At 45.3% G+C, this 22,371-nt stretch overlaps 1 protein-coding gene across 6 annotated transcripts; it reads left to right on the forward strand.

Moving 5' to 3' along the window:
- Positions 1-472: 472 nt before the first annotated feature.
- On the forward strand, positions 473-22,198 carry SAP130 (Sin3A associated protein 130). 6 transcript variants are annotated; one of them, XR_012661559.1, is made up of 22 exons: positions 479-578; positions 1,311-1,428; positions 2,225-2,460; positions 3,035-3,193; positions 4,911-5,022; positions 6,553-6,677; positions 7,494-7,618; positions 8,201-8,351; positions 8,563-8,653; positions 8,931-9,035; positions 10,109-10,250; positions 10,520-10,641; positions 13,229-13,531; positions 14,611-14,788; positions 16,064-16,168; positions 16,808-17,169; positions 18,581-18,829; positions 19,132-19,257; positions 20,090-20,193; positions 20,451-20,583; positions 20,894-21,007; positions 21,238-22,198. XR_012661559.1 is itself a non-coding variant. In XM_075099375.1 (21 exons), exons 2-21 carry the CDS (start codon positions 1,317-1,319, stop codon positions 21,394-21,396), a joined length of 3,180 nt encoding a protein of 1,059 aa, XP_074955476.1. In that variant the 5' UTR covers positions 473-578; positions 1,311-1,316; the 3' UTR covers positions 21,397-22,198. The 6 variants fall into 6 exon arrangements, 4 of the variants coding, with proteins under 4 accessions (XP_074955476.1, XP_074955474.1, XP_074955473.1 ...); XR_012661560.1 differs by having other exon boundaries at positions 14,614-14,788; XM_075099375.1 differs by lacking the exon at positions 20,451-20,583 and having other exon boundaries at positions 473-578.
- The last annotated feature ends 173 nt before the right edge of the window (positions 22,199-22,371 follow it).

Consider the following 22,371-nt stretch of genomic DNA (forward strand, 5'->3'; position numbering starts at 1 on the left):
AGGTGCAGCTCGGGACTGTGGCCCCCTGATGACGTGCGAAGGGGCAGAAATGGGACACATGAGGGTGAAAAGGGTCAGTGGTGCACCAGGAGGGGTGGGGGGGGTTTGGCTGGCTGGAGGGCGAGTGGGGAAGAACTCGGGGGACTGGGCATGTGCCCGGGGCTCTTCGGGGCTGTTCGCGGCCGGCGCCCGCCGCCCCGTCCCGATACTCGGTGTCCGCCGCGGCGTCTGCAGTCGCCGCCAGGGGGCGCCGCCGCCAGGGAGGGGTGGGCGCGGCCTCCAGATGGCACCGCCCCCCCACCGCGTTTCCCGGGAAACCGCAGGAATGATGGCCAATAGCGCGCCCCGGCAGGGCACCGCCCCTCTCGCCTCTCGCGAGATCCGTGCCCGGCCGAGGGCGCGCGCGGACTACAGCTCCCGGCAGACCCGGGGGGAGCCGTGCCGCAGCCAATGGGGCGGGGGAGCGCGGGGTGGGCGGGGCCGGCCGCGGCCAATCCGTCCTGGGCAGCTACGGCGGCGGAAGCGGAGCTCAGCGCTCGGTTCTCGGCGGCTGCTGCCGCGGGGCACCCCGGGCACAGGTAAGGCCTCGGACAGCGCGCCCGGTCACCGCCGCGCTGCGGGGGCCGAGGGTGGCGCCAGGAAGGGCTGCGGGGGGGTGCGGCGGCGGCGGCCCCCGCTTCGGTGCGCGGCGGTGGCGGGGAGGAGCTGTCGCCCGCCGGCAGCGGCGCGAAGCGCTGAGGCGGCGGATAAGGGGAGTGAGGAGAGGGCGGAGCCCCGCGCGGCGGCAGCAGGGCCAGGCTGGGAGGGCGGGAAGGGACAGGGACGGGGGCAGGGCGGGGCGGAGTGGGCCCGGGGAGAGCGGGACGGTGCTGGCCGCGGCGGCTGCGCTCGGTGCGAGTAGGGGTGGCACCGGGCGCCGCCGGTCTCGCGGGAACATCCGGGCTCTGCGGACCCTCACGGCGGCGCGGCACGGCACGGCACGGCACGGCGGGGTGGGGCGGGCCGGGCCCGGGCGGCACGGCCGGCCCTCATTGGCCGGCGCTATTCTGCTCGCCATTGGCTCGCCGCCTCATGAGGTCATTAGGACGGTAGCTCCTCACTGGGTGGGGAGGGCCTGCGCTGGATTGGCTGGCGTGGTGGGGGCGAGCCGCATTGGCGCAGGGGTGGCAGCGCCGCTAGCGCCGCGCCCAATGAGCGGGGCGGGAGCGGAGGGCGGTGCCTGCCGGGGGTGTGGGGCGGCGGCCGTGGGGGAGGGGTCGCCGGTAGCGTGAAGCGCTGTGACGCAACGTAACGGTCGGCGGTGCCCGCAGGCGGACATGAGCTCGCAGCAGTTTCCCCGCTCGGGTGCGCCGCCCGCCGGCCTCGGACCAGCCCCGCCGCCCGGCCCTGCCAGCGGCTCTGCCGGGCTCATCGCCCCCGCCGCCACAGGTAAGCGGAGTCCGGAGCGGGGGGGCCGGTGTCCCCGGCCGCTGGGGGGGTGGGGAGCGGGGCGGCCCCGCGGCGGCGGCCGACCCAAAGGCTGCCTCTGTCGCCAGCGGGAGGAACAACGTGAAAATCAATTTAGTTGCCGGCTCTGAAAAGCGACGCCGGGGCAGAGCCGTCCCTTCACGCCCCTCAGGAGCATTTGCTCGGCTGCCCGCGCCCCTCGGCCCCTCTCCTGCCTGTTTTTAGCAGAAGCAGTGAGTGAATACGGAGAGGTTTTGTGTAGCTGAAAACGGGGTGGGAGCCCTGGTTCTGGTTCCTGCTGCCACTGCCAAGGTTACAGGTTTTCAGCAGGAAACTGGCAGTGTTTGGGGGAAGCGGCCTCCGTTTCAGGAGCGTTTATGCTTGCTTCTTAGCTTGGTATTCAGACACATAATGCATTAAGTGAAGACTTTTTAATGCTACCTGGTTGATGGGAGACTTTATGGCAGTTACTTAAATAATTGTGTATCTTTCACTTGAAAGAAAAATTAGTCAGTCTTTGTTTGAAGAAGATGGACTTTTTGGAGATGACCCCAGGTTGCCCGGCACTACAAGGCCCATTGGTCCTGAGGGGAACTGACAGAAGCAGTGCCAGAGTTCCTGGGGTTTTCATCATTGGAGTATGCTTAATTGTAAGAGTGAATTGCTTTTATCTAGTCTGTTTCTGACATCACATCTCTGACCTGGTGGGTGACCAATGTGAACTTCTTAACCCTTTTTACCTTTTTCCTCAGAGTTCCCTTTTTCTTTTTCTCGCTAGTGAGTGATGAATCTAGTCGTGACTCAGAAGTTGCTCCTAGAGAGCACATTGGCCCCGGCGGCTCTATACAACCTCGAGAAGAAAAGCAGGAACCGGTGGTGGTTCGGCCATACCCCCAGGTTCAGATGTTGACACAGCACCACCCTGTCCAGTCTGGTGCCCCAGTGACAGTCACAGCACCACCAGCACATTTGACTCCCGCTGTCCCGCTTTCCTTTTCGGATGGGCTTATGAAGGTAATGATGAGGTTCAGAATTCATAGGGGAAGAAGTAAGAATCTGTATTACAAATTAGAGTGTTGAGCAGAAATAAATTACACAAAAAACCTCCCTGCTTTTGTTTCCTAACATTTCCTTGCATTTCCTTTCCTTGCATGCTTTTACTGACTGTACACTGCCTCACAGCTTCAGCTGTCCCATATGATATACTGAGGATTTCATAGTATCACAGCATTATTTTTGAGAGGGGTTTGTGAAATATTCCCCTTTCCTTGCAGTAGTGGATGAGAGTATCAAATTAACCATTAATGCCCAGTGCCTGTAGGAGAATACCGTAGTCCTAACAGATTCCACTTGTGACTTGTGCTGTATGTTAGAAGCTGTGTATGTTAAGTACAAAATGTGCCCGCCCTTTGTTCCAAATGAAAATGGAATAGCTCTAAATGATCAATATCCTTCCTTTCTAAATACTTTACCATACTTATCTTTGCACAAAGCTGACATTTTCTCCAGGCTTTGACCCCCAGAAATTATTTCTACATTGAGCTCTAATTTGGAGTCGCCAACGTGTCTGTGTTTGTATTTCTCATAGCCTCCCCTGAAGCCCACCATGCCCAGCCGGCCCATTGCTCCTGCTCCACCCTCTACTCTCTCAGCTCCTGCAAAGGTTCCTGGGCAAGTTACTGTGACCATGGAAAGCAACATACCACAGGCTCCAACAATTCCTGTGGCAACAATCAGCGGCCAGCAGGTCTGGGGTTTTTTTTTGGTTTGGGTTTTTTGTCTTTTCTAGCTCATTGTGTGGTCAGATCAATACTAACATTAGTACAAGTGAGGTGGGCTCCTGCAGCAGGAGGGAGGGTAAAGGCAGCAGGCTTCCCCATTCAGTGGCCACTGGTGTTGGATCAGTTCTGCTTAGAGCATTAAACCACAGACTCAGTTATCACTAGCTCTTCAGAAAGCTGCTGATCCAACTGACATGGCAGAGCGACGCCATGATAGGAGAGCCATATCCAAAAGCTGCTGTGCAGCTGGGTCTTCCCTTAAAAGCTCCTACTGCTTCAGTATCACTGGAAGAATTTCTAGTGAGACAAACTGCTGGGATTCATCACTGTGGTGTCCTTTAGCTGTCCTGGGAGCAGGTCAGAAGAGACTGCTGAACAGTTCATGGCTTAGCAGTGTACTCTTGTTAAACCACTGGTGAGACAACTTGAGGGGGGCAATTGTAAATAATGCTTTAGAAATTTGTTTCCTGTCTGGCTTTGACTGCAGAGCCAGTCCTTCTGATTTGAAACTAGTTTGCCAGAACGCTCATCACTAAACCTCTGAAGTCTCAGGGTTTGGATGTAAAGTACCTTTAGATGGATTTGAGTTAGGCCAGCTAAGGATGCACAGCAGTTTCAGTAGATTTTTATCTTTATTAATATGCCTCATAATTATTAGAGGATAGAATTAATTTTTTGCAGTGTTTGCCAGGTTCCCAGTATTCTCTTGACCTTACTGGAGAGGCGGTATGAATCGATGCCTTAAATGTTAGGAATGGCAGGTTGATATGTGGGTGACTGCCGACTGTCACCTGTGTGCCCACCAGAAAAACAGATTAGTGAAATAGATAAATGTTTACATCTTCCACACACAATGACAGCAGGTTCTGTAACTTTATCCTGTAGAAACACCTGCCTCTTTCCCCGCTCAACTTGTAAAGCGTGCAACCTTTGTGCACCAACTATTTCTACAAAATCTCTTTTCTGTCTTAGGGACTTGGATATGGTAATACCGTTAGTGTGGTGTCAGGGTTTAACCCCAGCCGGAAACCAAGCCCCAGACAGCCGCTTGCTCACTCCCCCTCGCAGTGGGATGGGGGAGAGAACTGGAAGAGTAGAAGCTAGAAAGCTCTTGGGCTTTCTAAAGCAGTTTAATAGATGAAGATAAAGCAAAATAGATAAAGCAAAAGACACACATGCAAGCAAAGGAAAACAAGGAATTCATTCACTGTTTCCCATGGGCAGGCAGGTGCTCAGCCATCTCCAGGAAAGCAGGGCTCCATCATGCATGACGGTGACTTTGGAAGACAAACGCCATCACTCCAAACATTGCCCCCTTCCTCCTCCTTCCCCCAGCTCTATACGCTGAGCATGACACCATATGGTATGGGACATCCCTTGGGTCAGCTGGGGTCAGCTGTCCCAGCTGTGTCCCCTCCAAGCTTCTTGTGCACCCCCGGCCCACTCACTGGTGGGGTGAGGAGCAGAAAAGGCCTTGATTCTGTGTAAGCACTGCTCAGCAGTAATGAAAGCACCTCTGTATTATCAAGGCTGTTTCCAGCACAAATCCAAAATATAGCCCCATGCTAGCTACCATGAAGAAAATTAATTCTACCCCAGCCCAAACCAGCACATGTGGCCATTAATTCTTGTCAGCAGAGCTTGTAGTTTATTTTGGGTTTTGTTATATCTTCAACTCTGCAGGGGCATCCTAGTAACTTGCATCATATCATGGCTACCAATGTGCAGATGTCTATCATCAGAAGTAGTGCTCCTGGGCCTCCGCTACACATTGGAGCTTCTCACCTACCCCGAGGTAAAGATGTAGCTGTGCTATCCCTGCCTTCTGTTTGCAGCCACTCGGGGCGGTGTGTCTAGCCCTCACCTCTAAAAATTCACCTCACTGCTAACACAGCTAATACTTCAGCCATTAAAACTGCTAGCTTAGGTAGCACGACTGCTGGCCTTTTAAGCATTATGTTGCCTTCAGCCATTTAGGGCAGGACTGTGGACAGTGTTTAAAACATTGGCACATACCAGCATGTCTGTTATTCTAGTTCTGTTCTGTTAAAACAGTGAACACTTTCAAGGCAAAATACACACTAGCATAGACTGACCTGTCCTGCAAAATGTCATGTACATTCTTAATAGCAAGCATTGTTCACCGTTGGCAGTGGCACCTGCACAGTTGTGCAGCATATTGTACCCGCTTGTCACAGGATCACATATGCATTTGTGTGCATGACAACATATTGTATTGTGTGCATTTGCACTTACCCTTGAGTTAAATGCTGGTGCTCCCTACGGGCTCTTGTCTCCCAGGATTTTGGTTGCTATGCCTTACAAAACAGGAAATCAGCCCCTTAAAAGAAGCCCTCTGCTCAGTACAGTCAGTCTGATTTCTGACTGCAGTTTTACTTTCAAAAAGCTTATGGGTAGGGTTTCCAGTTCGACTTTAAACTGATCTGAATTCAAAGTACCATTTGTATTTTTATTTCTTTTCATATTTGATGTTATTTCATCACTCAAGAAACATAAATTGGCATGAGCAAAGACCTAAGTTTTACTAGAGTAGGTGGAAGGACTGTGCAGCTTTATTTGTAGCTGAAGTAAAATGTAGCTTTGTTCACTCGATTCTTGTGGGACAGCTGCCACAAACTTTGCATTGTCACTTAGTGCATGTTTTCTGTTTTTTTTCTTCCTGCTTCTATTCTCTCAGCTTGAATTTTACCTTTTGAGGTTATAATTTCAATGAGGGACATCTACAGAAGCTATGCAGTCTAGTCTGTGAAATGATTCAAGGCTATTTGCCTTTGACAGCAATTTATTTTCATCAGGAGACAGCCAACGGTAGCCAAATTAACCAAAGTCCTATGCTGTTATAGCTTTAAAAGTTGGTTGGGTTTTGTGTTTTGTTTTGCTTTTCTTCCATTGCACATGTATAGTTCTTTGGAACTTCATCAGGTGCAGAGAGGTTATTGTTGGTATCAGGTGACTTATTTACACATTAGCCCAGTGTTCAAACTGTTTGAATTATTTCTACTGACTTCTATAGTTTGGAATAGAAAAAGATTGGATTTGCAATATAAGGTTATTGTAGGGCAGTAAGAAGTATCAAAAAAGCCAATTAGTTTAAAATAATGCCTACCCTTCCACAGACACTTGTGAGCCTTAAGTATATTCGTTGCAAGCCTTACTTTTAAACCGATGTCACCTGAACTGACATAATCTAAATACACTCAAACTGAAATACATAGAAGCTAACATCAGTGTCTGTTTCTGTGGTCATAATGGAGTCATTTGGGTGCACAGTATTTTACGGTAACACGCTTGGTTTGTTTCCCAGGTGCAGCGGCCGCTGCAGTGATGTCCAGTTCTAAAGTAACTACAGTCCTGAGACCAGCTTCACAGTTGCCAAATGCAGCTACAGCTCAGCCAGCGGTTCAGCACATCATTCATCAGCCAATCCAGGCAGGTAGCAGCCAGGCAGCTCTGCAGAACACTGACGACCGGCTCCAGATTCTTCCTGGCACTTACTTGTAATTATGTATTTACTGGGCCAAGGCTACTGCCAGCTCTCTTCCAGTTCTGTTGCTTGAGTACCGAGCAAGTAGTGGCATAGTTGCATTAGTCCTGTGGTTTCATTTGCATCGTAGACTTGGTGCCAGAAATTGGGTGTTTAACTGTCTCCAAAGTGCTTAGAAACTGGGAAGAGGATTTAGTTTAGATATACTCAAATTTTATAGTCTGAAAGGTCTGGTATGATATGCTCATGTTGATTTATTCTTAAATATATATATTGACATAGAATAAAAAAAAAATCTCATTGTAATATGTTTCTGTATATCTCGGCTTATATGCACTTATAAGGAGAAGATTGTAGAAACCATGTTACTACGAGGGTGCTGGTGTTCAGTGTTAGGCGTTAAACATCTTTACTTTGTGTTTTCACTTAGGATGCCGATGTAATCACCTTTGACTTCCTGTATACACGTGGCTTAGGGTTTCTTTTTGCTCTGAAGGGAGCTGACCTTTGGGTTTTTTCCTAAAGACTTTCAAGGGATCTGGTCTTTAACTTTGGTTACTGATTCCGATGATGTACGTGCCTTGAAAACCAGGACACATCTGCTTAGGAGCTTACAGATCAAGTCAGAAAGACTGGAAATGTCTTAGAATGCCAAAACTTGGTGATAAGATCTAGAAAGAACAGTTTTAGCCAAAGTAATTTCTAGCTATTATCTAAATAGCAGAATTTCTTTTCTGAATGTGTCTGACTTGTTTTTATAGTCTCGTCCTGCGGTGACAACTTCAAGCGCTATCCCTCCAGCTGTGGTGGCAACTGTCTCGGCCACAAGAGCTCAGTCCCCTGTTATAACTACAACGGCAGCCCATGCTACGGAATCAACTCTTAGGTAAAGACACTTTGAAATCTACAGTACTTACAGAGGCTGCTGGAAGGGGAAATGTGTGTTAATCATCCAGAGCTGATAATCCTCTAGATGTGGGATGAGATAATAGAAAAATAGTAATGCTTGCACAGTGCAAATACTTTCAGTTCTGTGAATGAAGATTACTATAAACATGAACTGTTGCTCTGTGTTCTGAGAAAGAAAAAGCTTAATGAATCAGTTGTCATCTCCTGCTTCCTGGAAAGCAGAGTTTCTCTTCTAGGAACTTGTGGCTAATTCAGCCCATCTTTTTTATGAAGACACAGTGGGGAAAAATGACACACAAATGTTGAAAAGCATCCCTGACAAGTCTCTTTTTATTGACTGATACGCATTATTGATAAATTTGCCCTCCTAGTTGGGTACTTAGGGAAGATGAGGACAGAACAGTGTAGTTAAAGCGGCATAAGAAACTTGACCATATATTTGATAGCAGTGCTGCTTTCAAAAAGAAAGAGACCAAGGCCTGATGGGTGTCCCTGCATCTTATCTTTAATATTAAATATCCATGTGGTTATCTTCATAACTATTTTCCTTTCTCTCCAGTCGACCCACCCTGTCTATCCAGCAGCACCCGCCTTCTGCAGCTATTAGTATTCAGCGGCCTGCACAGCCGAGGGATACAGCTACTCGTATTACACTACCGTCTCACCCAGCTATAGGAACACAGAAGCCACAGCTCCACACCATGGCTCAGGTAAACTGCAGGAAGGAAAAGAAAAACCCTCTTGCTTCTTCTAGGCATCTCTTTTGTTTCTATCTTGAGCGATAAGAATAAACTTGGGGAAAGAGTTAGTATTAGGTTAGAAATGCATGTTCTTTACAGTCAATGCAGCATGATTCTATACTAAGTAAATATTTTAAATATAGTAGTCTTTGAACTTGAAGGTTTTCATTTCATTTCATAGAAAACCATTTTCAGTACTGGTACTCCAGTGGCAGCAGCAACAGTGGCACCTATTTTGGCAACGAACACGATAGCTTCAGCAACCACAGCTGGTGAGTGTTTGTAATGGTATTGTGAGTGTGGGGTTTTGCTGGGGTTTTTTGTTGTTTTTCCTCCTTGAAGATGGGACCTGATTGATTTCTGAGGAATTCTTTATCTATGGTAATGACTGCATTTGGAAGTGCATGAGTAGACTTCAGGAGAGAAATTTCTGGGTTCTTTAGGGAGGCTGTCTGGGTTGTCGTTTTTGCCCTCTTTATTTGGATATAGATACCCTGGTGTGATAGGGCTCTATAGAAAGATCTTGTATGGGTTTTTTTTTTCCTTTAGGTTCTGTCTCTCACACCCAAGCGCCTACAAGCACCATTGTCACCATGACAATGCCCTCCCATTCTTCCCATGCTACAGCTGTCACGACCTCAAACATCCCAGTTGGTGAGTGACTCCAGTTTTAAGAAGAGTATGTAACTGATGCTTCAATTTTCTGTTTATACTCGTAGTGTTTGTGCATATTAACAAATTAAGCAGGGGAGGAAAATCAGTTCAAGCTGCGAGAAACCAATTAACAGGTCTACTGTGGCATAGCTTTTTCAATACCAGAAAGAAATTAGATGTTCTAGGAGGAGTAAGTAATAAAATGGCTCATTAACTTACTCAATTGAATGTCAGACTAACTCGGGCCTTTTGGCATTTCAGAATCTGCATTGTATATACTAGAAGTTGTAACTGCTTGGTGACAGGGTATGGCTTTCATAGTTGGTTTTGCAAGTTCCTTCCTGCACTTCTTGAGGCGTTAGGTGTAGCCTAGTCAAGTTTTGTTAGTGTGTTCGTTTGAAGGAGGTAAAACACTAAGGTCTAAAGTGAGACATTTATTCGCCTAGATGTGGAATCTGCCTGAGGAGTTTCCTACAGGACTGCATAAGTTTTCTGTTGTTCATCTCTCTCCTGCTGACCTCCTTGTTCTTTTGAAATCTTGTAATATCTTCCCCTGCTGTAAATTTCCAAGGAGTGAAGTTGTATCTCGATACAACTTCAGTGTTTCCTGTAAAGCTCCTATATGTGTGTTCTTTCTTTTCTTGGCCTATGTCTATGTATACTTGTCTGCCTTGATCTCGTTTCCCTTGGTCTCTGTCAAGTTCTGCTTTGAAGACTTGGATAAATAAGTTTGTGACAGCAGAAAGGATCAGTCTGGTCCTAAGGAAAAAAAAATTAATTGGAGCACTGGAGTAACTTAATTGGTTAGCAAGTGTAACATATGGATGCATTTATAATGTCCTTCTGTTCTGGTACAAACTGATGAAAAATGCTTTGTTTCCCTTGTTCCTTCTTCCTATTGAGGAGACCTATCATGACTGTGGATAAGAAATCATCTGGGCATGGGGTGGGTTTTTATTTGGTGGGGGAGACAGTAGTATTGAGGGTTTTGCTAGGAGAATTAATCTTGGTTTTGCAGCGTCTACCAACTTCTTCTTCGACTGTTAACTGATTACATGTTTGTCTTTATGCAGCTAAAGTGGTTCCTCAGCAAATCACACATACTTCTCCCCGGATCCAGTCTGATTACACAGCAGAGAGGAGTAATCTCATACCCCTCTCTAGTCACCGGGCATCTCCAAACCCAGTAGCAATGGAAACCAGAAATGACAACAGGTGAGGAAACAACAGCTCTGTGAATGAGTGTGTGAGAGTAGGTTTTGAGTGCCTTGCTGCTCTTCTAGGTTCTGATATGCTGGAAACAACAGGTTTTAAAAACCCGGGATGGGGGCGATTTGGTAGTTTTGGATTAGTGATAATATTTGACATACTTGATAGCTTGTGACAGTTGAGATTATAAAACTTGGGGAGTGGCTCAAAGGCAGGGGTTGAAGATGAATTGTTGAAACAGTGTGTATAATACTTGCTCTCTTTGATGCCTGTAGGCAGTCGGTGCCTGTCCAGTTCCAGTATTTCTTACCAACATACCCGCCCTCTGCATACCCTTTGACTGCGCACACCTATACCCCCATCACCAGCTCGGTGTCCACCATTCGCCAGTATCCAGGTAAGACGAGCTTTGGGGCAAGCATACTTTGGTGCTTTGTTCAGCTGTTAGCTTATGTACAGGCTTTCGTGATGGGAGAAGCTAAGAGGCTTTTATGCATGATTCTGACAATTCGTCACAAAAAGTCTTTGACAACTTGTTGGCTGACAGGAATGCTTATGGGCGAGGGGTATTGAACTACTTCAGAGGTACTAAACACAGGTAATAACAGTTTGTTTTCTTAGGGGTTTCACATTTGATACCCAAGGGTTTGCATCTCTCTAAGTAGCAGGTTTTGATGCTACGTATCGAAACAGTTCAACTCCTGCAAAGCAAACGAGCTCTTCAATGCATCTTCATTCCCTGGTGTTTTGACTAGCCCGTCTTATTCTCTTTCCACGAGCATACAGTTTGAGGGAGAAACCTGCACCAAAAATGGAAAAAATAAACTGCTTTGCATGCATTTGCATTAATGTTCCATTAAAAGAATGAAGCAATTAATGTGTTTGAACAGTTGCAGTAATTTGCAGTCAAAAAATCAGGTGTAATATGAGTCCGTATTGTCAACTCAAACGTATGTCATTTTGTGACAAAATTCGGGGTGGTTTTAGGTAAAACTGAGTGGTTTAGGACTGTTCGCTATAATGCAATTATCTCCACAATCCAAACCCTAGAAATAAGCATGATTTAGATCTTTATGGAACATCTGCATCTGCCAGTAGCACGTTGCCCTTGGGCAGTACAGAGGGAATGTGGAAGGACTTGGAGGTAGCAAAGCCCATTTGCTGAATGGGGAAGCGTGCACAGAGAATTGAGTTTCCTGGGGCCTATCCTTTCTGTCATTGAAATTCCAGTGAAAAGTTGCAAGTCTTGACTATGTTATGTCAGGATTTGAGGTGGGCTTCAGGATAATTACATGACATGCAAAAGGGACAGGTACCTTCGGGCACTTTGGCTGAAGGTTTTAAAGGTGAATGTGTAGGTGAGTGGTGGCACTTGGTTTTGGTAGCTGTGGTTGAGGAGTGATTACAGAGGCCCTGGTAGAACGTGATTGCAGACTGTCAAGAGTTTCAGTTTTAGTAATGCATTGGGCTGATGGTAGGCTAATGCTGATTTATGAAAAAGCAGGTGTAGGTTCTTCGGTGTGAGCTATTGACGGAGCCATTTGGCTTGTTAGATTGACTCGAAGTGTCAGTTGAAGGTACTAATTATGGCAGTAACTGGTGACACTTCAAAGGAGACAATGCAGGGTATCAGGAGAGACATGGGCCTGTGCTAAGCACAGCCAGTCGAGGGCTTAGATAAAAGTGCAGAGGAGACTTTTAAAAAGATCACTGAGATAAGGAGTGTTAATATGGAATTTTGAGAAAGAATGATGGCCTTGGCTTTCCAAATGCTGGTTGTGTTTTATATAGTCTTCCAAAAGGGTTTTGTTGGATAGAAAGATGTGCGACAAGAGCATTTCACCTAAGGTGGTCCACTAAGAGAATTAATGTGCCATATTTCATACAGAAGCCATTTTCCGGGAACTGGTGCTGGATTTCAGGGTTTTGACAGCTGTTTTTCAAGCATCTTGTCAGCACAAGAACTAGATCAAAATCCTGTGACAATGAGAAAGCCAGCCTGTTGTGTGGTGAGAGGACTCTCCATTGTTAACAAGCAAGTCCATTGTTGGCAAGTTCACACTTGCATTCTGCGTACGGCCGCAGAAACAGCAGTACTGCTCTGTAAAGGCTGGAAGTCTCGAGATCCAGGAACTGCAGGTAGTCTTAACAGTGTTGTTAATTGCTGCCTGGGAGAAGTGTAATACACTGTATAGTACATCTGAAAAGATGGAATCACAGTTGCTCAGAGCTGTAAATTCAAATAAATGAATTGAACTTCTTAGAGCAGGTGCTTCATTAGGAACATTTTTCTGCCACAAAAAGATTTTGTGTTCATTTTAGCTGTGGGATCCAGCCTATAATTGCAGGCCTTGTTCAGAGTCAGATAAGATTGTGCTCAACTTCAGAGTAGTTTGCCCAATTGCGCTAAAGAATTTTTTTTTTTTGACTGTGGCTGGGGAATGGGAAAAGGAAGTAAGGCCTGTGTTAAGGTACTTACACTTGATTCTCTGCTTGCTTTTGTACAGTCAAAGGTTTAGTGTTAGTTGGTGCAATTATAGTCTTTGTGGAAAGACTGTCTTTTGGAAAAAAAAAAAAGGCTTAGGATTCTGGGCGCTTTTGTTGTTGTTAAGCAAGGGAAATGCAAATTGTTGGTACTTACAGAATTGTAAAATAGGATTGCACAGCTTTCTGAGACTGGAAGCTGGGTACAGAAATATAATTTGAGTCTAACCAAAAGTGGACTTAAACTTGATTTTTTTTTTTCTCTCATTGCAATTTGAAATAAAAAATGGAATGGAAATAAACAGTAATGTTTCATTCTTCTGGCAGACAATCTGGTCTCTGCGCTCTCAAATTTACTACTGCAACAAATAGGCTGGCAAATTAATTTTTCAAAGCAAAAGAGTCTTGGAAAGTAAATATTTGAGTGAGAGGTGCTAGGTGGAACTGAGGCGACCCACTGGAGGTTAGGCATAACGAGGTGCCTGTGTTGCTACTCGCAGTTTCAGCCCAGGCACCGAACTCAGCCATCACAGCTCAGACTGGCGTAGGAGTGGCCTCCACTGTCCACCTCAACCCCATGCAGCTGATGACTGTAGATGCGTCTCATGCCCGTCACATCCAGGGCATCCAGCCAGCACCCATCAGTGCACAGGGGATCCAGCCAGCACCAATCAGCGCCCAGGGCATTCAGCCAGCACCAATTGGGACGCAAGGACTGCACCCCGCTGCACCAATTGGCACACAGGGGCTGCAGCCAGCACCAATCAGTGCTCAGCAGCCACAGGCCGACACCAAGACTTCAGGTAAGAGCAACCAGCAAAGTCAGTGCTTTGGATGTAGTCAGAGAAACCGACTGATTAATGATTGTGTTGTAGTCTCTGTGGTCCAGTAGTGGAAAGTAAATACAGTCATATGCATATTCTCCCAGCAAATATTTTTACCAATTTCTTAATTTATTTTTTTATTTAAGCGTACTGGTGGAGTGTGTGGGTAGCCTTGAATGGGTCACTTCAGTGGAAAAGACTGGTAGTGCCCAAGCTTAAACAATTCTCTTCAGTAAGGCCTTGTGGGAAGTCATTTACAAGTAAATTATGTTCTCCAAACTGTTCCAGCCACACATTAGATCACAGTTGCAATTAAAATACAGCCAGGTACTTTCAGCGGTTGGAAACCTGATTGTGGACTGTGATAGGAACCATCTTTCACTAAAAATGATGGGTCTGATGAAACCTCAACAACTTAATGAAGAAATGGGATATGGCCACCAAGAGAACATGCTATTGCAAAGCTGACAGGCATATTGTGTGGTGACTTGCTGGCTGCCTGAATGCTCTGCATGAGTTAGTTGGCCAAACGGGCTTTTTGATTAGAAAGTCATTATTATGAATTTCTATCTCATGATATATATGATATATCATATCATGATGCATCATGAAATATATGATTACTTCAGTGATTAGAAATGATTGAAACAAGACTAGAACATAAACGCAGATGATGTGTTTACTTACGGGTGGCATGTATTGCTACATAGACTCTACCAGGAGTGTTATTCTGTTGATCCAGTCATGTTGGTGATCTCCCTAGCTATTTCTGCATTTTGCACTTCTTCTGGAAAAGATTGTTTCCCTAGCAGCAGTTGTTAGGCAGGAGGTAGTTTCCATCTTCCCTGCAGAAGGTTCAGTGATGAGATTGCTTGTAGCAAAGCTATTGCTTACAAAATAGTCTGAAAGCATGGCAGTTAAAGATTGAGGGAGTCAAGGGAGCATGGACAACACGTGCTTTGCAAACACCTGCTTTGTCATCAAATTTCCTTAAATAACTTTTGCTTTTTCCTCTCTGTATCTGCTCTACTCTCTGCTCTGTCAATGTTCCTTCCCAGCAGTAGTCTTGGCAGATGGAGCCACCATTGTAGCCAATCCTATTAGCAACACATTCAATACAGCTTCTGCAGCAACTACAGTTGTTCAGACCCACAGCCAGAGTGCCAGTGCCAGCGCACCAGCCCAGGGCTCGTCCCCGCGCCCGAGCATCCTCCGGAAGAAACCAACCACAGATGGGTGAGTAGAATTGAAGATGACATGTGAATGACACTTCTGTGCAATTGAGCCCGGCTAAATGGAATCATTTCAGTGGAGATAAGAAAAGTTCTAGCAGATTATTCAGTCAGCCATGGTTGTGAGTAACCTGCTGATCTGTGAAATGCACTTCTTTTTCTTCCCCTAGGGTAGGATACAGTTTTCTCTTACTGTGAGTAATGAAATGAGTGGGACAGTTTGTCTCCTAGCTCTTGAAAGTGACCTTTTGAGGGAAAGTGGATTTGAGGCTTTCTTGCTTAGTGTAATAAAAACAAAGAGTTTATAAACTACTAAAATTAGAATTCTGTGCTTTGTCTTCAGTGCTTTTCTTGGAAGAATATGCGGTTGAGTAGAAAGGATAGGATTAGTACCCTGCTGTGCAATCTGATTAGGAAAAAGGGAGGGAGTAACTTTAAACTCTTAAAATATTTTATATTGTCTGTCTGATTTTTTAAATGCCTGAATAAAGATGCAAGAGACAGCTTTAGAATTAATGATGCATTTCCTTCTGACTAATAACTGAAAATATTTGGAACTAATGTGTTCTATGAGACTAAAATTGCATATTTTTTTTTATTTGGGTGGAAACCTTTTTTAAGGCAGAGAAGCTGCAGCCTATAAAAATTAACAAATCAAAGCAGAGGTGGATCACTAAAGATTGTTTCCATTTGAGAGGTTCATTATTTTGGACACCAATTTGACTTCCAGCCCCACAGGAGACTTAATAGTCTCTAAAATACTTTTCTGTATTCAGCCCTGTGCTGCATAACACCCACATTTCAGGTCTTCAGGTCTTGGAGTCAGGCTTTGACAGAGTCTGGTCCAACCAAACTAAGCAGACGCCTGACTGAGCACTGTTTAGTTCCAGATGATTTGCTCAGTCTTGAAATAGCAGTGGAGGACAGTGGCATGGCCAGACATCCCTTTGTCCACTGGTGAAGCCTGGCAGTCCCAGTAAGATGCTCCAACTGGCAGGCTGAAAGTCAAGCTGGCATTCCTGGAGAAGCCTTAAACGGGGGTGAGACTAGGCCAGAGCAATTAACATTTTATCTTTAAAGAAAATAAAACATAACATCTAATTTGGAAAGTCAAATGAGACTCTTCAGTAGCAAATCAGTTGTACTGAAGACAGAGTGCAGCAATACAGCTCTAACTCCTATCATGGTTTGGGCAAGAGAGGGTTGATTCCTTTGCTCTCAGTGGTATTTGTCTTTGCATCAGGGAGGTGGGAATCTCAGATCTGTCTGTCTCTTACAGGCTGGCAGTCCGGAAAAGCTTAATTCCACCTCAGCCACCTGAAGTAGCTAGCACACGTGTCGAGAGTACTATGCGAAGCACATCTGGATCACCAAGGCCTGCTGGGTAAGACTTCAGGAAACATCCAACTGCATCGTAATAGTTTCATTTTATTTGTTTGATTTGCATTCTTTGGCTGTTGGAGCGTTTTACTTTCTTTTGGGAAACAATCTGTTTTGAATTTGTTGGTGTGATGACTTCGAATGGACTTAGCTATTGCCTCAGCTTCACAACAGCAGAACTAGTCTTTTAAAAGATGTGGTTAAGAGCTTTTATAGAAACAAACAAAAAACCCTCTGCTGTTGTAAAGGATAGGTCTCAAAACTTTTTTCTATAGTACTTGGAAATCAATGCTGAAAAAGGTAAATGGAGCTTCTACCCTACTTCAGTTGAGTTCAGCAGCTTGACAGTTTATTGTCTTATAACTATTAGCCACAGTGCCTCTTGCAAAGGGGCAGAGGATGGGGGGCAGTACAACACCTATAATAAATACAAAGGATTAGAAAGAGAGTGGAGGAGGAAATGTAATTGCGATGACACCTTCTCTTGTCGTTAAACACATTACTGAGGCAGGTGTTACCTGTGGGTGCAGGAAAAACTGGGTAGTCTGACTCCAGCTCGGCTCATTCACTTTGTGCTAGGTGGTTCTGACTGAGACACAGTTAACTTCAATGTGTTTTGCTTTTTTTGTTTTTAATGTTACAGTGCCAAGCCAAAACCTGAAATACATGTGTCCATGGCCACTCCAGTGACTGTGTCTATGGAGGCAGTGTCTAATCAAGGTGGCGAGCAGCCCACCATTGCGGTCCCCCCCACCTCCCAGCAAGCTCCCTCTGCCATTCCAGCAATCATCGCGGCAGCCAGTCCCACTTCTCAGCCTGCGGCAGCCCTGTCCACCATTCCAGGAGCTGTCCCAGCCGCTCCACCAACTTCTACCACAATTGTGGCAGCACCCGCTCCTCCAGCGACCATGAGTGGGGCCCTGTCAGCAGTGCTGGGTCCTGCAGTACCAGAGATAAAAATCAAAGAGGAAGTGGAGCCTATGGACATAATGCGACCAGTATCTGGTAGGTGGTTGTTAATCATGAGGTTGATTCTTTTTTTGTTGAGACAGGGTAGAAATCAGGAGAATTTCAACACCACCATCCTGAAAATGAGATTGCTTCTCTTTAATGGTAGCACAGAATACCAGTCCAAAGGCTTCCCATATGCCTTATTACTCAAAGTTCTTCTTTGCCTTCTTCCTAATCTCCCATGAAATCACTTGTTTTTGTGACTGCTTTGTTCATGTTCAAATGATCCAGTTCCAAAGAGTCTGTGTGAATTCCCTGCTGGAAAGGCACACACTCAGCAGCAGCACCAATATGTTATGAATCAGTACAGTTAGGTTCAGTTTGCTCACAAAACCCTACTGTTGAGGTCCAAGGGCCTTTCTTGTATGTGAAGAATTAGTAACCAAATTAGGACTTCATGGGACCCTTCTGTGATTCATGGATATGTTTCTCCAGAACTTCTTAAAATGTTCATTATATTGCCTTACTTACCCAGCTTGGCCATAGCTGCTATCAGATGGTATGATCAGTAAAATTCAGGTCCTTATGGACCTCAGGTCAGGCCCTATACAGTGGCAAAATGGTACGAATGCATCCCACATACATGGTTATGTGGCATCAGAGTTGTGTTTTAGTGGCTGGTTTCATCACTCTTCTTAAAGCTGTATGTTCTTCTGTGATAGAAGAAGCTGCTTGCTACAGATGTCTCTGAAGCATGGGCAGGTAGCATTAGGCTCTTCGGGGTTCTTTTGTCTCTTACTGGCAATTGTGGGTATGCCAAATTGTCAACAGATCCCATCTCAGAAACTTTTTGTTGTAGCCTTAGTCATGGCTGATTGAGCTTTTCCCTCTGAACATCAAGGAGTGTTCCCTTAATCTACCTGCCGTGGTGCTGCCCAACTTCAGTTTGGTGCAGTAACCTACTGACATGGTGCCATTGGCTTGGCAGCACAAGTAGCCTCTTGCAGGGAGCACTGGGGTCCTGATTCTGTGTGTGAGAGACTGCTTTCATTACGAAGGGGAAAGGAACTTGCTTACTATTGACTGTGATCTGTGCTAGCACACATACAAAGATACCGTTTGATTTTTTTACAGTAACACAAGACAGACATGGCATGGATTCCTTTTTGTAGCATTCAACTAACATGAGCTTCGAATATGAAGGAACTGAGGGAGAATTATCTCTTCTCCCATTCTTTATGCTCTGGTACATGAGACACTAAAGGTCTTAAGGTATAGGCTTGTCCTAGCAACTGCTGCTGGCTTATATCTGGCCTTTTACACACGTGGAGCTGATAGAATGGAGTCCACAGTCCTCACAATGCACTGAAACAGCAACTACTGTTGGAGAAGCATTCAAACAATGCCTGTGCGTTACTTTTACACTCTGATGGTTTGGGTTTTCCTCCTCTTTCCTTCCTCTCAGCAGTCCCTCCTTTGACTACAAGTACTGTGTCTCCATCTTTGGCATTGCTGGCCAACAACCTTTCAATGCCTCCAAGTGATTTGCCACCTGGTGCCTCCCCAAGGAAGAAACCCCGTAAGCAGCAGCATGTCATCTCCACAGAGGAAGGGGACATGATGGAAACAAACAGCACCGATGATGAGAAATCCACTGCCAAAAGTTTGCTGGTGAAGGCAGAGAAGCGCAAGTCTCCTCCAAAGGAGTATATAGGTAATGTCATCTCTAATGTTTTTTTTGTCCTATTCAAATGTCTATGGTTTTGCTTCCTTTTGTTTCTCAGAGAAGGTGCTCTGTCATTGTCCTGCTTTGAAATTATAAATAATACAGAATCCAAATAGGGTTTCTCAGCACTTTCTGTATAGCGGGAAACAGCGTTTCTTGATACATAAAGCATCATTTTGTACAAAGTAGTGCTTACTGACCTTCTGCTGGAGTTACTGTGTCACCCTGCTCTCCTGCTTTCACCGACTTAAAAACGATAATAGTGCGGTTCTCCCTGTGTCCTCTTCTAGATGAGGAAGGTGTAAGATACGTGCCTGTTCGTCCAAGGCCACCTATCACATTGCTCCGGCATTATCGCAATCCTTGGAAAGCCGCTTACCACCACTTTCAAAGATACAGTGATGTCCGGGTAAAAGGTCAGTCTGCTTCTTGTAGTTTGACAGTTTCATTCATACAGGCTGAACCGCTGCAGCATACCTGGTAACAGTGTTGCAGGAGCATTCATTAGCTAGATGTTGCCTAAGTCTCTTCCGTTCTCAAGATACAGGAGGAAAGAAGGGAGGGACACTACATGGAACTAGCTATAATTTTGTAAAAGAAAAAAATAATAGGGTTACTGAGAAACGTATTTACGTACGGTGATAGAAACTTACTAAAGAAAGTAAGCCTTAAAGAAGCGACATGCTATGGTTATATGCTGCAGTTCAGTTTTCTGATTTTCTTACTACCTAACAAACTTGCCAATTTAATCAGAAACATTCTAGATTTAGCATAACTAGTCTTGTCAACTAACAAATGGGCTTTTAGAGAAGAATGTGAGGAAAACAGAGAACAGATACTGGGTTTTAGGCTTTTTAGCTAATATCTTAGAATTTTTAAGCAGATTGGGTTTTCACATCCGTGTAAATACATCAAAGAGGAGTAGATAAGTATTTTAGTGGTAAAGGATGGACCCTGTACTTTTTCATGCAGGGTGTTGAAACACTGAGCACTACCATTTCTTTAAATGGGGGGCGGGAAGCAGGATGTAGTTTTTCTGTAAATAGAGGTAACCTGTTAATGAGCGAGAGCAGCAGTCAGATACATGGCAGATGGGTAGCTCTTTTCCTGTCCGAATCAAAATGTCGCCCACTCTCGTTTATTATGATGTATGGAGAGCCAGAGGTGGGTTAATGTTTTTGTTTGAGAATAGAGGCCTGGCAAACTCCTGAAATTTGAATAACATATCTTTCTGTTTCCTGGGGACAGAAGAGAAGAAGGCTATGCTACAGGAGATTGCCAATCAGAAGGGTGTATCCTGTCGTGCACAAGGGTGGAAGGTCCATCTCTGTGCAGCACAGCTACTACAGCTGGTAGGTGAATGGGGCTTGCCAGCTTCCTACGATATGGGGGAAGCACAGACAGGAGGATGTGTCTTGCGTAAGACAGGAGGATGGTTTTACAAACTCAGTACGTGGTCATCTGACGTTGGGATACCATAAAGGAGCTGGTGTATAGTGCCCAAAGGGAGTGGGACATGCTTTCCCCTTTCTCAGGAATGTGGCATAAGTGGCTTGGAAACTTAGTGTTGATTTTGATCCAGACATAAGAGCTGATGTATTTTGTACAGATGATCAAAATTGGCAACTCCCTCCTGCTGATGCACAGGTCTGAAGAAGCGTCTGTTTGGGATGGTGCGGCTGATCTGAGGAGGCAGCACTGATCCACATTCCTGGATGCTTCTGTTTCAGGTTGGGGGTGAGGTAGGTGCTCTGCATTCTAGCACCAAACTCCCCAAAACCTCTGCATTCCTGGAATAGTACTGTCAGAAATAGGGGAAACAGTTTTGGTTAGGAACCATGTGTGTTCAGAAGTGGAGCAATCCTGTAAATAGGATGTTAGTAAGAACGATAGTGCCACACTCCATGATCAGAGGCTCCATCTTCTGAATTACTAACATGAGCAGCTGAGAGGGGAACGGATTGTCATCTTCTCTGTGTAGCTTTTTTTAATGCGGGCGAACATTTTCTGGCCCAGTGGTGAACCTTCTCATGAAGTGCTAATGTCTTTTAGACAAACCTCGAGCATGATGTGTATGAGAGACTGACTGCCCTGCAGGAGGGGCTCATTCCGAAGAAAAAAGCGGCCACCGATGACGACTTGCATCGAATCAATGAACTGATACAGGTGGGTTCCTGTGGCTTCTCAACCCAGTGGAACTGCTTTACCCTTAATTAGAAATATCCTACTGCAGTTAGTAAGAGCTGAAGCTGGCTTAAAAAAAAACCACCACCAAACCAACTCATAGATACATTTCCTGTGTTTCCAGTGTCATCAGTTATGCATGGTTATATGAAAAGGTAGTGGTTGCGTAGACTAGGTGGTCTGCTGTTAATGATGACAGTGTTTCATTTCAGGGGAATATGCAGAGGTGTAAACTTGTGATGGATCAAATCAGCGAGGCTCGAGACTCCATGCTAAAGGTCTTGGACCACAAGGATCGTGTTTTGAAGCTTCTAAACAAGAATGGAACTGTCAAGAAAGTATCCAAATTAAAGCGAAAGGAGAAGGTGTAAAGCCAGAATAATGACTCTGGAAATGGAGAACGTGTACAGAATGGAGTTGAACCTTTTTGTAGTTTGGGTTTATTTTTAAGCAGAGCATCTGAATAAAACGGATGAGTTTAGGGAACAGATGGCAACAGATGGACATGTGAAGCCTGGTGACCTGAAGGGATTGTCACTGATCTGTCATAATGAACAAAGATTTCTCTCAGGCTCATCCCTTTTTAAAGTCTTTCCAGTCTCATTTGTTTAACCTTCCTGATGTGTCAGTGCCTACTAATTGGAAGTAGTGATGCAACGTGTTGTGGACAGTGCTCTCCTCCTGTTCTGCAGCTTTAGGGGTAAATGTACACAAGGTGTGTGTATGCCTGTAACGCAGGGGAAGGTTCTGCAGGGGACACCGGGAGGCTGACATACAGGTATCAACCCAGCAGGCAGCCATGCTTCACAGCATTGAAAATGACACTGCATTCAGTTACCCCATTCAGTTCTTGTTGTTCTGACCTTCCAGTCTCTGAAGTAGTCTTCTTAAACCAGTGCCACTGCACTAGGAGATCTGCTGTGCTTAGAATCTCCAATGGCTCAGAAGTCCTAGCTGTCAAGTTTTAAAAAAAAAAAAAAAGTAGGGGGAAATAATTTCAAAGTGGTTTTGTAGTGTCTCTGTGTGTGTGCGTGTCTATGTTGGTGCTCTGGGATACTTGTTTTGAAGTACCTCTTGCAACAGAGGACTTCTTGTAGCTGGTGTAATGTTAATTGTATGTACCACATACATTCTGAAAACATTAATAAAGGACTTGGAGGTTTTTGTATGTGAGCAGTTTGTATACCTTTATATTTGTGAAGCTATTCAATCTGCAAACTCAAAAACAAGTTAAAGTCTTGAAAGAAGCCCCTTGGGAAAAAGAAACAGAATGGTGGAAAGTAGTCAGCCTCTTGTGCTGCAGAGGGAAGGATAACTTAATTCACATTTCAGCTTCTAAAGATGCA

This window comes from Phalacrocorax aristotelis, chromosome 7, assembly GCF_949628215.1.
Source record: "Phalacrocorax aristotelis chromosome 7, bGulAri2.1, whole genome shotgun sequence".
NCBI classification, from domain to species: Eukaryota; Metazoa; Chordata; class Aves; order Suliformes; family Phalacrocoracidae; genus Phalacrocorax; species Phalacrocorax aristotelis.